This window comes from Podarcis erhardii (genome assembly GCF_964252035.2).
Source record: "Podarcis erhardii genome assembly, chromosome: 10".
NCBI classification, from domain to species: Eukaryota; Metazoa; Chordata; class Lepidosauria; order Squamata; family Lacertidae; genus Podarcis; species Podarcis erhardii.
The window spans coordinates 32,123,039-32,139,683 of NC_138500.1; the positions used below are offsets into that span (position 1 = coordinate 32,123,039).

Below are 16,645 nucleotides of genomic sequence, written 5' to 3' on the forward strand. Positions count from 1 at the left end.
TTTTCCACCCACACAGAAATTCCCAGAGAACATTGTGCATAGTTAAACTCTGGCATTCACTAGCCTAAGATATGGTGGTGGCCACGAACCTGGCTCTAAAGGGTTTGTGGTAGATATGGCTAACAGTTGCTTCTAGTCTTGATGACTATGTCGCCTTCAGTATCGGTTGCTGAGGATAGGGCTGTTGACCTCATGTCTTCTTTGTGGGCTTCCCAGAGGCATATGATTGGCTACCGTGAAGAACAGGATGCTTGACGTACCAGAACACTCTCTGTATTCTTTTGTTTGCCTTTGAGTGAATAAGAAGCAACTCTCTCTGTATAGTGGCCCCCCAGGAGAGGGGTGGGATTGGCTGCTACTCCAGTATATTCGTATTATTAAATGGTGTATGTATTCCTTCCCCTTCCTTGCTTTTAACTTCTCTCTCTCTCTCTCTCATTAGGAATATCATAGGGATTAAAACATGTTAAGGAGCTTCTTAAATGGAAATACTTGTTTATGCGAAAATAGCTCAAGGGTTGTTCTGTGTGTAAGACCACATTCCTAAACACATTTAGTGGCCAACAAGAGCCATTAGGCACAGTGGCACTAACTTCTCAGCAAGGATGAATTGGTATATATTACCCATGTCCAAAATAGGATCCAGAATGGAGCAGTTGGACCTTGAGGCAGTTTTCAAGGAAGGGAGGAGGATGTTCATGGGCTGTATGGGCGAGTGGCTCTTCATACTGCAGTGCAGCCCGTGGGGGGTGGGCTTATTTTGGGTGGAGATCCACGAGGTTTGCTGCAACTATTACTCTGACTTCTCTCCTTCCCACTCTGTTTCTTCAGCTGATCATGCCTGCCGGCGTCTAGCATGATGCTGTTAGAGGCAGCACTATCTCATTTGTTCTTTGTGGTTGTTAAAAGTAACAGAAAAGAAATTATGTCCAGAAAGACCGTAGAAAAAATGTAATGAGTAGCTAAGAGCACTCTTTTGAACCATGAAGAACGGGGATCAGATTTGATTTTTGGAAGATTATGGCTCATGGGAGGGCTGTTAATCTGGAGGCTGAGGTTCAAAAGCCAAATGGCAGCTTTTTGTTTTTTTAGTTTTTATAATTTTCATTTATTTAATTACAATTATTCAGTCATAATTTTGACATTTAAAACTCCGACTCCCTTCTTCCTCTTTCTATGGTTGTTTACATTTCTTTTCATCTTCCTGCATACTCCAAATTATCTCAACATATTCTTTTATATATCTATTCCCGTATATATCCCATATATAGAGAGATGGAGACAGACTACAGGTTTTTACATTAATCCTGCCAATGTCTTAATCTGTTTACAGTTTGTTTGTAAATACTCAGTAAACCATTTCCATTCCTTTCTTTAAAAAAGTTAAATTGCTATATTGATTTCTTATTCTCTCCATAAGTTTTGCCATTTCTGCATAGTCCATTAACTTCTGTATCCATTTTTCTCTCGACGGGACCTCTTCTTCCTTCCATTTTTGGGCAAATAACATGCTTGCAACTGTGGTTGCATACATAAATAAATTTCTATACTGTTTAGGTAGTTCTGATCCCATAATTCCCAAAAGAATAGCTTCTGGTTTCCAAGTGGCAGCTTTGAAAGTACTACTGCGCGGTAATAACCTGCTACCCTCCTCCTGGGTTTCATTTTGGAGTCCTGGAGAAGTGCCTAGCTGATGAGTAACAAAAGGAGCCCAGCCCTGGCATTGGATTAAAACAGCTCTTGAACTAGAACACTAAGTTCTTTGACCTTTAATGACTTTCAGAAGGTGTGGTTAGTAAGAAGAGAAAGGGAGGGGAGGGGAGACCCATCATTTAGAAGTTGTTAGATTAAAATGCTAAATAATATTTCCTACCACTTGGTGTCTCTTATTCCTTCTGTCAGTCAGTTTCAGCATAGAAGGGACATGTTATGGCTTGTCCAGCACATAGAGGATTGTGGCTTCATGCTACTATAACAATGGGGTCAAATAACCAAACTGCGCAGCTGCATCATACTTTTCAGAGAAGAGCACGGGTGGAAGGATTGAGGCAGTACAGATACAAGGAAGGATCAGGCAAGAGCCAAGGAAGAGGCCAGTTGGTGTGTTGTGGTAGCTGATGAAACAAATTAAACTCTGGATGCTCTCCCACCACCATTTACTTCCATGGTGGTTTAAGCTGGCACACATGTAGCCATTAAGGAAATGAATGGTCTGCATTGTCCAGTCTCATGATGTGAGGCTGAAAGTTTTCTTCCCTTTTGCTTTTTTAAACACATCTCTGTTTCTGATTTAGAAAACTGCATGCACGCAAAACCACTTTCTTTACGGTGTGCTTCATGCACATCCTGGCAATTATCCATGCATTGGGGAAAGGAGGGAAGTGTTGCTGTTTCAGCATTCTACCTATGATTCATACCCTCTGACATGCCATAGAGGAAAATTGGGATGCACATCTTTTGGTGACTCGTGTGAGAACACGGCCCCCCAAAACATGTGTCTTTCGCTGAGCCAAAACGGGACATCCCAGGATCCAATCAGAAGCTGGGATGGCTTCTTTAATTCCGGGATGTCCCTGGGACAGTTAAGGGGTGTAATGATGCCCAAGTACTTCAATGCTGAAGGTGGAGGGGACATGTTCCCAATGAGAGGAGAAAGACCAAGTAGGAGTAGTAAATTATTAAGTGTCATGGTGGAGTAATGCAGCGGAAGCAGAACTGGGGCAGTGGAGGCATAGCCTAGTATCAGTTACCAGCTAGAGCAGACAGGAAGGAGCGGGCTTTTCATCTGACAAGAGAAACGGCCTATCTCCATGTCGTGGTGGAGGCATTCAGAAAGCATGAGGAACACATGCAGCTTATGAGACCATTTTGGTCCACCATCCCCCATGGCTGGGTATACAAGGGGGAAGGTGGCCTTGGGCAGCTCACACCCTACTTCTCTGAGGCTGCAGCCTTCAGACCTAGATCCCTTCATTTCTAATATCTGCGGACATGTAATATTTGGGGGTACATTCAAGCCAAGGATGCTGAAGAAGTGCTGGACTGTTTTTCTAATGAGTCTCGCAATCCCTTTGTGAAATAAGTTACAGATAGGTAGCCATGTTGGTCTGCCATAGTCAAAACAAAATAAAAAAATTCCTTCCAGTAGCACCTTAAAGACCAACTAAGTTAGTTCTTGGTATGAGCTTTCGTGTGCATGCAGGTATCTGAAGAAGTGTGCATGCACACGAAAGCTCATACCAAGAACTAACTTAGTTGGTCTTTAAGGTGCTACTGGAAGGAATTTTTTTTTTTTTGTTTTGTGAAATAAAACATTCAATCCATCCTCCATGATGGGAGTTGGAAGTCCAGTAGCATCTGGAGGGTCCAAATTCCATCATCTCTGAGCCTAGTGGGTGTCTTGAACTAAGTCAGAAATGTTCAGTTAGTAAGAAATGCTGCTGTGAAAAGCACAGCTGATAGCAATGAAGATTTTTAAAAAATGTTTGTGCGGGCATGTTCAGAACATGCTTGTTGCTGATACCCTGCTAATTAAACGGGGTCCTGCATGACACTAATGTATAGCATGCTTGTAGCTTTTTTAATGGAAGGGGATTTCAAATATAACTAACCAGTCCCAGATGGGTTCATTGTGGTTTTGTCCAAGCTGAGGAAACCATCCTACCAGCTTTTAGCTAAGTCTCAAAGAAAGTAGCAACAGTTCACTGGTGCAGAGGGCTAAGCAACCAACAGTGGAAAGTTTGTTTTTGCCTTTCTTTTTCTCCAGTCTAAGCAGGTTAATTTGGCATAATGCTTATTCAGCTGTGCTTCCAGCTAAATAACTCTTGCATGGAGAGGGAGTGGGGGAGCTTCTGTGGGGAGAGGGATGATGCAGAGTCACATTAGGGGGGTGGGTTCTGTCTCCCCAGAATTCCCTTATTTGTGTGAACTCAGCTCTTGTGCTAAGATGACTTTGGTTCAGAAAAACTAAATAACAGGATGACATGCTGTCTTGCTACTTCCACAGATTGCAAAATCACCTGACATTTTCTAAGCTGTGAAGTTGTCTGGAAACTAATTGCACAATGCCTGAATGCATTCATTTTTGGATATACCTGGAACAGCCATTCTGTATAGCCGGCTTCACTCTGGACTGCCAGTAAATAATGCCGGGCTGAGTTGCTTTTTTTGGCAACTAAATATGTGTGAATAATTGGGAACAGCTGGAGAAGAGTTAACAGAGTTAGGGAAAGGTTATGAGAGAATAATACTCTTGCATATCTAAGTGAAATCAGACCCATCCCACATTTCTAGAATTGGCCTTCAACCATTGTTCTATCTAGCTCAGTACTGTTTACACTGACTGGCAGAAACTCTCCAAAGTTTCCATTGGGGGGCATTCCCAGTCTTTCCTAGAGATGCCAGGGATTGAAATTGGGACTTTCTGCAGGCAGAATGGATGTCCTGCTTCTGAGCTACAGATATTTCCCCAAAGTATACTCATTGACTACTCGGGAATGGTAGAAGAATGAAAACTAGAGGGAGGGAGAAATGGAATGGAATATCCTGAAAGAAATCATAGCTGGCTGGCTGGAATTCTGAAAGAAGCTCACCCTACTTCAACATTTTGTTGGTGATCTTATTCGCGTGCTCTGCCACTGATCCACTGCTCTCTTTCTCGTTGTGGCATGCCTTCTGCCTTACTTGGAATAACAAATCAAAGCATTGCTGTGCCAAAGCTTTTAATCATGTGGCCGGTATGGTTTAGTTGCCAACTAGATCTTGTAATGTTGGCCCCATAACAATGCAGCTGTTAATCTGAAGCCAGTTGGGCTGAGTTAATTCATGGCATGCTTAGGAACCTCTAATTTCCATGCAACATTGACTAATTTATTAGCAATCTGTCAGGTATGTGTCTTGCTGTTACAAATACAGTCATGCACAGTTGATGCTTTGGCTTCTTCTTTCAGTTCCTTTTACCTTTGCAAAGATTTACTTGGCAAGGGTGCATATGCTTCTCAGCTTTGGGCTACTCACCTGAAAAGACCTGTTCAGTTTGTGCTTGCCTCATGTTCTTGGAAGCTTCTAATGTTTAGAAGGAGCTTTTCAAAGCCTTTGATGAGGGTGTGAAAAGACTGGAGGCAGGAATTATTAGATAGATACCTAAGGGATGAATTCCATCTGCAACAATGACTTATATGGATTTATTTGGTGGGAGGGCCTTGATGGCAGCTTTCCACATGGCTAATGAACAGTGTAGGAATAGGTGTCTAGTAGGCTTAGCTAATAGGGATAGCTGTTTTTGTTCCAGGAGTTTGTGTTTTGCCATAGTTACTCTTTTTGCACCATACCTCCTGCACTAATCTGGATTAGCCCTGTTTTTCCATTTGTTCTTGTAGTGATCAGCATGGCGATTGGTACAATCTGTATACTTATGTGACTTGTGACACCAGCCTGGTGCGTTTACCCAGGGCACCTGAGTCTTTAGAAACTCCCTCCAGAATTACACACATGCAAAACTTTAAACCCTCCTTCTAGGCTTGGTCTAAGGCAGGGTCCATTCTCTGTGGAGATTTCCTTGGCCTCAGTTGGTGTGCTCTGGCTACCTGATTCAGGTGGCTATCCTTACCTGAGAGTAAGGACTCAGTGGAGTTTGTTTTGAGTTGATGGAGCATAATCCTACACAAAACAGTGTGGCTGAACAAATAGCTCAAGATCAGCATTCTTTGCGTTTTGCACTCCTAAAGCAGTTGGCACCCAGAGTGACTCATTCATCCCAGACCCCTGGTGTGTGTGTGTGTGTTTTATTTTAATTTAAGTTCCATGAGTTTGTTTATAAAGAAAAGCAGCAAAAAAATTTCTAACATTGCAGTTAAAGGAATAAGGATTGTATGTGAGTATTGTGTTTAATGTTCTTTTTTCCTATAGAGGTGGCAAGAACCATAACAATGTGAACCCTCTTTTCTTCCTCCTCCGCCAAACAACACACATTTTCTACACTAAATTACCACCACCAATTGCATGAATCTGTGATCTCCTGTCCTGGAGTAACTATCTCTCCATATATCTCATCCTCTGACTTCTCCCTCCTGCCACTGTTTCTTTCCAAATTCTAAGTTGGCACAAATTGTCTTTAAATTTTCTCTTCTACTCAAATTGTTAGTCATTCAGAGCTGAAGATGGTATCATGCTTAATATGTTGCTCAGGCAGAGAATTCCATCAAGTAATATTTTCTGCCCCCAATGTTGTAAAAGATGATATAGTTTATATATGCACATGAAACTGCCTAACAGCGTCCATGTCACCCAGGAGACCACAGCTGCAGAGATAAGAAAAGAAGAGTTGTTCTGTTGTCTGAAGAGGTCCCTTCCTGTTTCACATGGAGAAGCCATTTTCAACAGAGCTCACCAATGGAAGCGCACAGCTGTATTGAGGCAGCACTGGGTGTTGAAATTTTGCACCCGCTAACAATTTTGTGTCCAGGGCAACCACCACTGCAGGCTCCCCCCCCCCCGCCCCAAATCCTATGCCACTGCTATGTTTCTCAGGGACACAGGTAGCGTCTTGGGCTTGCCAATCGGAAGGTTGGCGGTTCTAATCCCCGCAACGGGGTAAGCTTCCATATCTCTGTCCCAGCTCCTGCCAACCTAGCAGTTCGAAAGCATGCCAGTACAAGTAGATAAATAGGTACTGCTGCAGCAGGATGGTAAACAGCGTTTACGTGCGCTCTGGTTTCCGTAACAGTGTTCCATTGCACCAGAAGCGGTTTAGTCATGCTAGCCACACAACCCGGAAAGCTGTCTGTGGACAAACACCTCGGCCTGAAAGTGAGATGAGCACCACAACCCCAATTTCGCCTTTGACTGGACTTAACCGTCCAGGAGTCCTTATGTTCCTCAGGGTTACTTTGTGTATTTATGTTCATTTTAGACTGGGTGTGTCATGTGCAATGTTTGCAACCCCTGCAGGAAGTGAAGTAAGTCCAAGCCCAGGACTGTAAAGATCATATAGGCCCAATTTATGGCCTTAGAGCCCAATCTATTGATTAGATACTGTGCTGAACCAGTGGCCAATACTGGCAAAAAAAACCCCCCGTTCCTGTAGGAATGCAATTGTAAATTCAACAGCATGGATCATAAAAAGAGTTGGTTTTTTACTGTGAGTTTTGCATTGTGTCATTTCATTATCTCCAACACCACATCCCACAATACTAGAAAACAGAAGTAGGTGGCTTATTAGCTTCTTCAATAGCATGAAAGAGAGTCTGTGGAGAGAGAGAAAGAGAGAGCGCTTTATCTTTATCTTCAGTCCCTTACATATGATATCCTTTACCTTTTCACATAACGGGATTTTTGTCTGTAAATTATCAGCAAAGGCTATTTACTTATATATCAATATCCATTCTAATGTAATTTTATCCTACTCTTAGGATCTGTTTTTGCAGTCTTGTTTTGTCGCTTGCTTTATTCTGCAGTTCTCATAAAAGAACATACGTGTAAAAATGTGTATTGTCTTAGTAAATCCAGCTTGTCCAATTTTGTGAATGCAGCAACTCCCTCCACCAACTTTGTTCCTTCCTCCGTCCCAATATCAGGCTTCTGCGAGGACTCCCACGTCAAGCACTTTCGACCTCCAAATGAAATTTGTTTGTGGCCAGTGTTGGAGGAATGGGCAGGTGGTGGAACCAGACAAGGACCTCAAGTACTGTAGTGCCAAAGCTCGCCACTGGTAGGTGCCCTTACCTATTCTACTGCCTGTAGAATGTTTTCCTACCATATATTTTGTGGAGTGCTTTTATTTAAACGATTGCTGTGGTTTTCTAGGGTTTTGTTTTTATTCCTTGTAGACTATAAAATGTATTTGTGGTCATTTTTGAACTGAGTCAGTGCCAGGCATACCTACTCTTGTGGAGGAAGCTGTGTGGAGAAAAAACATGGGGAAAAGGGAGATTAAAAATGATGCAGAGTTTATGGGCCAATTACTTATGGGTCTGTAACGTTTTAATACAATGTTTCCCAAAGTTTTGATAATGGGACAGGTGCCCCCCCCCATTTTAAAAATGGAGGTATACTGAGGCGTTCCCAAAGTAAAGGAAGGATTGAACTCTGATTAATAAGAATACACACAGAGGCCTGAACCAGCAAGACTCTGGGAAGGGTGCGTATAATAATCTCTGTCCCTCTACCCCACAGCCCAGGTCGTTTTATTCACAAAATAACTTTTTACAGAGTGTTCGTAAGAACCAATCAGACTTCTTCTGAGCATTTCAATAAACCCCACGTTGGGAAAATTTAAACTACCAAAACTAATTAAGCACGCATATTGCGATCATTATCACCTTCAGGTGAGATCTGTTTCCTGGCCCTAAGATTAACATCCTAAGATTAACATATCAGAAAAGCTACATCAAAAGAAGCTGCCCACTATCTTTGATGACCCAGGATGCCTGCCTGCATTGCAGTACCTAACTTGTCAAGAAAGAGAAATGGAACAGGGATGCAGAGGTGTGGATTGATCAAGAATCATATCAAAATCGTTTAAACCCAGTCACCGCAATGCTTTCATTGCTGACACAGATGGCTTACTCTATATTTATAATTCCTCATAGCAATCCCACCTGATCACTACAGTATTCTTCAGCATTGCACTAAAAAAGATTACTATAAATGCTTGATTAACTTGTAAAGCAATGGGCAGGGAGTTTGAAGCCAGCCCATTTTGATTCTGCTTCCCAACGTCTTACCCTTTCCTTTGCCTAGGAAGCACGGTTGCTTCCCTAAGTAGGCAATGTGTCAGGGATTCCCCCATGCCTGACAGCTCTAGCACAGGTTGCATCTGGGGAATTCTTGTGCATTATTAGTCCTTCCTTCAGGGTTATGTCAATGATCATATTCTGGCAAAAAGGAGGAAACGGGTGCTGTCTGCTGCCTCCCCACTCGGAAGGTATGCACAGTGTCTCCACACACTCCTTCAATTAGCCTTCTAAAATCTTTATCCTAGTTGGTGCCTGCCCTGGACCTGAATGGATTGTGTGTATTTGTTGTTGTTTTCAACTGCTTTTCTATTTATAGTGGTTGTTTTTCAAAATTGTTTACATACACAATTGCTTTTAAAATTGTTTTTATATACAGTCATACCTTGGAAGTCGAATGGAATCCGTTCCAGTCCCTTCGACTTCCAAAACGTTCAGAAACCAAAGCGTGGCTTCTGATTAGCTGCAGGAATCTCCTGCAACCAATCGGAAGCCCCATCGGACGTTTGGTTTCCAAAAACAGCATGCAAACTGGAACAGTCATTTCTAGGTTTGCGGTGTTCGGGAGCCAAAAAGTTTGAGAACTAGGCTGTTTGAAAACCAAGGTATGACTGTAGGAAACTTTTATATTTGTCGTTATAGTGTAAATCATCTTGAGATGCCTCTTGAGGAGTAGCAAGGGTAAACAAATAAGGATATAGTGAGATAGATGCCACCAATGGTTATTTAGATACTGGATTTATATTCCATCTTTCCTCTGTGGGGGTTAAGAGATCTCCCTCCCATTCAGGCATTGCTACTCTGCTTTAGGAAGGTGCCTTCACACACTGCCACAGACCTGGACATAGTAGCTGCTTAAGTTTTCAAGGCCTAATTCTCTCCCATGGCACACTAGTGTGCCCTGACAAGCAGTTCTGAAAGCTCTTCCTTAGTCTATAAATCATACAATCTATGTGATACAGGACCAGATGATCTGCCTCATAAGGCTTTTCTTATCTGCTATTGCTTCACACAGTTTATTTTGGCGATCAGTTGTTGCGTGTTGTCCTCCCCACCTCCCCACGTGCTACATGGCACAGAGCTTTCCTTCTTTCTAGCAGGGAATTCTGGATTCATTAGCTCAGTCTGTACAGTGGTACCTCAGGTTAAGTACTTAATTTGTTCCGGAGGTCCGTTCTTAACCTGAAACTGTTCTGAACCTGAAGCACCACTTTAGCTAATGGGGCCTCCTGCTGCTGCTGCACCGCCGGAGCACGATTTCTGTTCTCATCCTGAAGCAAAGTTCTTAACATGAAGCACTATTTCTGGGTTAGCGGAGTCTGTAACCTGAAGTGTATGTAACCCGAGGTACCACTGTACACCAGTTGTCATGAAAGCCAGACTCTGCTCATAATGGAACATTTTCTGAGCATCTTTTTTGTCGTCGTCCCCCACCCCCCCGTAGTTGGACCAAGGAGCGCCGTGTCCTGCTTGTGATGTCCAAAGCAAAGAAGAAGTGGGTGTCTGTCCGACCATTGCCTTCCATCCGCAACTTCCCTCAGCAATATGATGTGAGTAGCACTGTTGTTTTGCAGATGGCTCTTAACATAAGAACACAACACTCTGTTCTTACAGTGGCTGGTCAGTTGCCTATTGGAAGCCACAAGCAGAACTTGAGCATAGTAGCATTTTCCCCACTTGTGTTTCCCAGGAACTGGTATACATGCTTCTGGCACCAATGGTAGACCATCACCATCCTGCTTATTAGCTGTTGATTGCCTTATCCTCCATGAATTTATCTCTTTTGAAGCCAGCCAAGCTTATGGCCACCACTGCTTTTTGTAGGCGTGAATTCCCTAGTTGTTTTTTATTTTTATTATTATTATTATTATTATTATTATTATTATTATTTCTCAGCTCAGGGCAGTTCACAGAATAAAATAAAGGATAAAAACAAGAAAACAATTTAAACAAAAGAGGAAGGTTTTCAGCTGGTGCCTAAAAATATATAATGTAGGTGCCAGGCGAACCAAGTGCTGTGCGAAGAAATGCCCTTTTTTTTGGCTGCCCAGAAACTTGGATGCCTCTTGAATTTTAGTATTATGAGAGAGGGAGAAAACCTTTCTCTATCCACTTTCTCACTGTGCCTCATTCTTTATATCTGCCATGTATCTTACTCGCCTTTTCTCTAAGAAGCCCCAAATGTCGTGTGACCTTTTCTTATAGGTGAGTTGCCTTTTCTTTCCATTCACACTTGAGCTCTGTATGGAGTGAGAAGGGAGCCAGAATACAGAAGCCAAAGGAGGAAGAGCTCTTTAGACCGGGGAATGGCAGAGTTATTGTTAGACAAAAAACAGGTGCTGGTTGAAGGCCAAGATTAGTCAGTGGTGCAATAATGAAAGAATATTTTGACACCCGTTGAAATCACCCATGCAAATTTGGTGGTTTTAATTAAAATCCTTGTTCCATGAAAGACTGGTTGGCTCTTGAATTGGGTATAGCGTTTCACCTTGGGTTACCCTCCTCTAATTCAGAGTGCTGTGTGTGTGAAAAGAAGCTGGTGACATTCCTCAGTTTGTTTACTGCCAGAGAAGGTGTGGCACTAGCTCCTGGGCTTGAAGATGAAGTGACTTCAAGTCAATTCAAGGATTTGGAAAGCACTGCTCATTCAAAAAAGAAGAAAACTATCAAGAGGAGCTCTTAACGTTAAGCCCAGTTGTGGGTGAACATGTTGCAAAACTTTTTTTGTATTCCTTTTTCCTAAGGGAAAAGAAGACTCAAAATGACCAACAATATTTGGTAAATAATGAGCAAGCAATACATGCATGTGCGTATATTCACACATGAATGTTCAGATCTAGGCTTTTCGTGTGCCCCTAGAGTCAAATGTCTCCTTGCTTTAGGAGAGTTTTCTATAAAAATCACCCAATCCCTTTTTTAAAAGACTTGTATTCTGTTGCAAAAGGAAAGAACTGTGCTTCAAAAATGGTTGCTACAAGGAAGTGAATAATTTTACTGCTGTACTTCTGTTGTTTGCTAAGTGCATGGATGGGGAACCGTTGGCCCACCAGACGTTATTGGAATCCAACTCCCGGCCAATGGACTCCAACTATTGGCCAGTGGTCAGAGGATGATGGGATTTGTAGTCCAACAACATCTGGAGACCACAAGTTCCCCACCCCTGGCTAAGGGAATAGTTTTTGTTTGCTTTGTTGGAATTGTTCATTAAATCTGTTTCTAATCCGAGTGTCTGTTGTCTATTTCCTTTGAGCACAAAGCCAACATCTTCTGTTTCCATGAGTGAGTAAGGATGAGGAAGAGACGTTAAAAACAATTGCTTTGGAAATCATTCTCCTAGAGCAGTGTTTCCCAACCTTGGGCCTCCAGCTGTTTTTGAACTACAATTCCCATCATCCCTGACCACTGGTCTTGCTAGCTAGGGATGATGGGAGTTGTAGGCCAAAAACATCTGGAGGCCCAAGGTTGGGAAACACTGTCCTAGAGCATAGCATGACTGTGGATGAGGAATGGGTAGTTGTGCTGTAGCCTCCTCAGGTTGTGGTCTTTTCAAGAACTGAAGAGGCTTTGTGGTAGAAACAAGAACTGAAAAGGGAGATATGAGGGAATGGGAAAAAGTTAGCAGTATGTCTTGGAGGAGAAGCTTTTCTTTAGTTCTCCTCCTATATTTATATTTTAGTGTTTTCTATTCAACTCTGCAATCTAGGAGGTTCTTGGAGAGGTATTCAAGAAATCCGGCCTTGATTTGTCTCCATTTCCAGAAACGGAGAGAGGATGTGGTCCAGAGTAACTTCCTGATATGTTGGTATGGCAGGCAGGTCTCAGACTCTCCCCTCTGAGCTTCACTGTGATGCCAGACTCTTGCTTGAAAGCATGCTTGAATGTAGCATATTGAAGGTGTACTATTCTTAATTCCGTGATGCAGCCTTCCATTTCAAAGTAGATCTCTGTGTAGCTGCATGTGCTAGAATGCACCTGCAGTTCTTGGGAGTGCTTGTCCAACACAAGGACAGACATAAGGGCTCTGAGAGAGAAAGTGGACTTAAAGAGTGGTAGGTTGTCCTTTGTACCCTGTGTCAAGGGGAAAGATGGCAGTGTCTGAAGACCTAGCTTAAATTGCAAGTGTGAGACATGTGGTGTGTGGCCATGGCAGGACTTCCTGGACTTGTAGAAAGCAAGTCTCTGGTGCTGATACTCTGGAATAAGAGGCAGGTGGGGAGGAGCCCATGACTCCAATCCCTGTGACACAGCAACTAGTAGTGTTCTGCACAACAGCTGCTTTTTGAGTGAGGGGAGAAACTATGTCACCACCACCCTAATCCTGCTATGGATCACACAACCATTCTGAATTGACTAGTAGTGATCCATATGAAGAAATTGCTGCAGTCTGTATGGCTTATTGATAACCAGGTGCATTGATTGGCAGTGCACCTGAAACTCAGAAGGCCTTCACCCAGAAGTGCTGCAGCAATTGCTAGCCTCAGGAGGTCCCAGAAAATCAGCAGAAAGCACAGGAACAATTCCACAGCAGTCTTCACAGAATAACAGTGGGTTGTTGAATAACCTCCATAAGCCCCCAGTGTATCAGTCTTCTGCTTCTTTTTCTTCTTCTTTGCTTGTCATCTTTCAGGTGTATGTGTTGGAGGTGGGTTCTATCACCACAGAGTCTTTAATGGCATTCAACATATATACGGTGATAAAAACCAGAATAAACTTGTACCAATAAACTTGAAAATTTAAATCCTACAGCTCTCAGGGCTTATCCTCACTTACCTTTAACCTGCTCTTTCCAGGCACAGGTCTGCACTTAAAAACTCTGTGTCTGAGCATGGGTTTTTTATTTTGTTGCAGTGAATACCTGCTCTTTAGCACTCAATTGGAGCAAATGTCAATTCAGATTTTCCGGAGATTGCTATTTGCTCTGATTGAGCTTTAAAGAACAGGTTTTTGTTGCCGGGGTGGGGTGGGGGTCAACTTCCTTAATGCTGGAAGGCTATCACCTGTCAAGCTGGAGAGACAAATTTGTATGTTGTTATCATTGCCTAGTCACAGATTTGCAGATACAGTCTGAAGCAGAATTAATTCTCAAAGCTTGCTTGTCCCCTTTTTGTTTGACTTGGCACCATTCTTGGCTACTTCATCCTTTTTTCTTTTAAGGGTGGAGGGTTTTTTTCTTCTTTTTTAAGGTTTGTGTGTGTGTTTTCTATCTCTTTGCAGCTATGCATTCATGCCCAAAATGGCAGGAAGTGTCAGTATGTTGGAAACTGCTCTTTTGCCCACAGCCCTGAAGAGAGAGAGATGTGGACTTTCATGAAAGAAAATAAGAGTGAGTGGAATGTATGTTTGGGAGCAGGGGGAAAACTCTCTTTCCATAGGGAAATTCGTTTTGCGAAGTGCCTCCAAAACGGAAAACCCTTTCGTCTAGCGAGTTTTCCGTCTTGCGAGGCGTTCGTCTTGCGGGGCACCACTGTACTGCATTATGAGGACACCAATGTATAAAATAATTGGGAATCTTGTCTCTTTCCCCAGTTTAGGACGTTGAGTTTGGAATTCTGGGGGAGCTTGGACTGAGAGCTTATATAGTAGCAGGAGACTCCATTCCTGCCTGGCTTTCTCTGCCAGGCCCTGTTTTCAGGCACTTACCTGCCTCCTGAATAGCCAAACATGCTGTTAGCCAAGCATGTTCTTGCCTTGCTTCTGTCTCCTCCATTATTGGAGCTCCAGAGGTGATGATTGGTGGAGGGATGGAATCCAAGAATTATTCAGGAATCTAGGCTACTGGTGTTATGAGCTCTGGTCCTGGGGCCAGGAGTTCTGAATCTGGCAGGGTTGCTGGCAGTGAAATCTGCTAGGGTGCTCTGCTCCTCTATGAAGAGGTTCCAGGTCTGAGTAGAGCTAAACCTGGATAGGATTAAAGCCATGACTTGAAATTGGTTTGCAAACCATAGTTCCCTAAAACTATGGTTAATGTCAGGAAGGGGGTGCAGATGACTCCAGAGAGCAGAGGAGGGAGGAGCGCATACACAAGACTTGACTCCCGATCCACAGATACCCGCAGTTTACAGGAGTCAGCTTTAAAAAGGAACCACACCATTGTGGGCTGGAATTGTATTCCAAAACGTCACACGCATGTATAGCTATCTTCTTCTCTACCGGCTGAAACAGTGTCCTGCACCTTGTGCTATTTTATTTTTATTTTGTTTATTTATCACAATTATATCTCACCTTCTGGGCAGCCTTCCAAGGGCCACATTCCAGTAATGAGCAGGGCCAGAGGCAAAAGTGGCTTTTAACTTTGTACAGTAGTCTAGTTTCTACACTCAGACACCTACCCCTCTCTATTCTTCATCTAGACAAGGGAGAGCTATTATCAGAGTTCGGGGACAAATTCCACCCATCCAAAAACACCCAGGGGGGTGTTGAAGCTGGGTTGGGGGGGTAGCCTAGGAGTGTGGGGTAGAGAGAGAGTCCCAGGGACCAGATAGAGAAACTTGGAAGTTCACATTTAGCCCCCATGCCTGAAGTTCCTCACACCTGCCTTAAAAGAAAAAAAGTATTTTTGTAAGTCCTTTCAGCTGTGGTGGGGCTTTGGCTCAGTTGCAGAGCACGTCTTTTGCATGTGGCAGGTCCCAGGTTCAAATCCAGGCATCTCTAGGTAGGGCTTCTAGAGAGACCCCTGTCTGAAATGCTGAAGAGCAGAGCTACAAGAATGCTAAGATAATACCAAACTAGATGGACTCTTACTCTGACTTATTGGAAGCCGCCCAGAGTGCCTGGGGAAACTCAGCCAGATGGGCGGGGTATAAATAAATTATTATTATTATTATTATTAAAGCCGCTTCCTTTGTAAAGCTTTCCTATTGGAGATATTGTGCTTGGTATGATGGAAAGGAGGCTCATCAGACTGATATTTCATTGCAGTTTTGGATATGCAGCAGACCTACGACATGTGGCTGAAAAAACACAATCCTGGGAAGCCGGGTGAGGGGACACCTCTGACATCACGGGAAGGGGAGAAGCAGATCCAGATGCCCACTGATTATGCTGACATGGTAACATCTTTCTCTTGCGCAATCTGTCGCTTGCCATCCATAAGCTGGTTGATGGCCCATTGGGTGGAATGTTGCTGCTCCTGAAGTTTTTTCTGTTTTTATGCTGGGTTTCTTCATGGGTTGTTGGAATGATTTTTATTGAGAGGTATTGTTTTGTACATTATGCCGTTGCTCTTAGCAGCAAGCAATTAAGTCAAACAAATAATAAATATTGAATCCCCCCCCCCCGTTTTTATGAAGACAGTGTACCATTTTTAAAAAAGAAATGGAGGGCCACTTCATTAATTGCATGCATTTTGCTGGAATGACATGAAGTCTTGGGAAAATCCAATCCTTGTATGAGTAGTGAAATATATGAAGGATTTAATGTTGACTCTATTTTATTACACACACACACCCCTGTGCCCCTGCTCACTGTTTCACTCACCAGTCCCCCTGCCATTCTCCCCACATTAACCCCCAAGAGCTTCTCCTTCCCATCCCATGCAACTACAAAGGTTGCTTTTCACTTTCTCAGCCCCATTTCCGAAGTTAGTTTTCTGTTCCGTTCTGCAGCCCCATTTTACACCTGTTTTCACCATCCTCATTGCCATCCCTCCTACTCCCTCTCTTTTTGCAGCCCCTTGCACCCAAATTTTCACATGCACCCCCTTTTTTCCTCCCCCTCATCCTTTTCTCTCCACCACTCCCCCCACAAAACCCAGAAGATCTTTGGCACTTGCAAAACATTTTGGAAAGTGGATAATAAAGGAAAATCTAGTTGGTGATCAAACTATGAAACACATCGAACAATGGATTTCTTTTATTTTTATCTGAGCTATTTCTATACAGCTTAATTAGTAGAAATGTTTAAGTCATGGGCAA

The 16,645-nt window shown here is 43.1% G+C and overlaps 1 protein-coding gene across 4 annotated transcripts in view; it reads left to right on the plus strand.

Moving 5' to 3' along the window:
* The window catches only part of ZC3H7B (zinc finger CCCH-type containing 7B), a 49,976-nt gene that overhangs the window by 27,512 nt on the left and 5,819 nt on the right, over nt 1-16,645 (plus strand). For all 4 annotated transcript variants that reach the window (XM_081877597.1, XM_081877596.1, XM_081877599.1 and 1 more), the window contains exons 18-21: nt 7,575-7,708; nt 10,177-10,282; nt 13,947-14,055; nt 15,651-15,781. In XM_081877597.1, the coding sequence (XP_081733723.1) occupies nt 7,575-7,708; nt 10,177-10,282; nt 13,947-14,055; nt 15,651-15,781 (480 nt within the window). The remainder of the gene's footprint in view (nt 1-7,574; nt 7,709-10,176; nt 10,283-13,946; nt 14,056-15,650; nt 15,782-16,645) is intronic.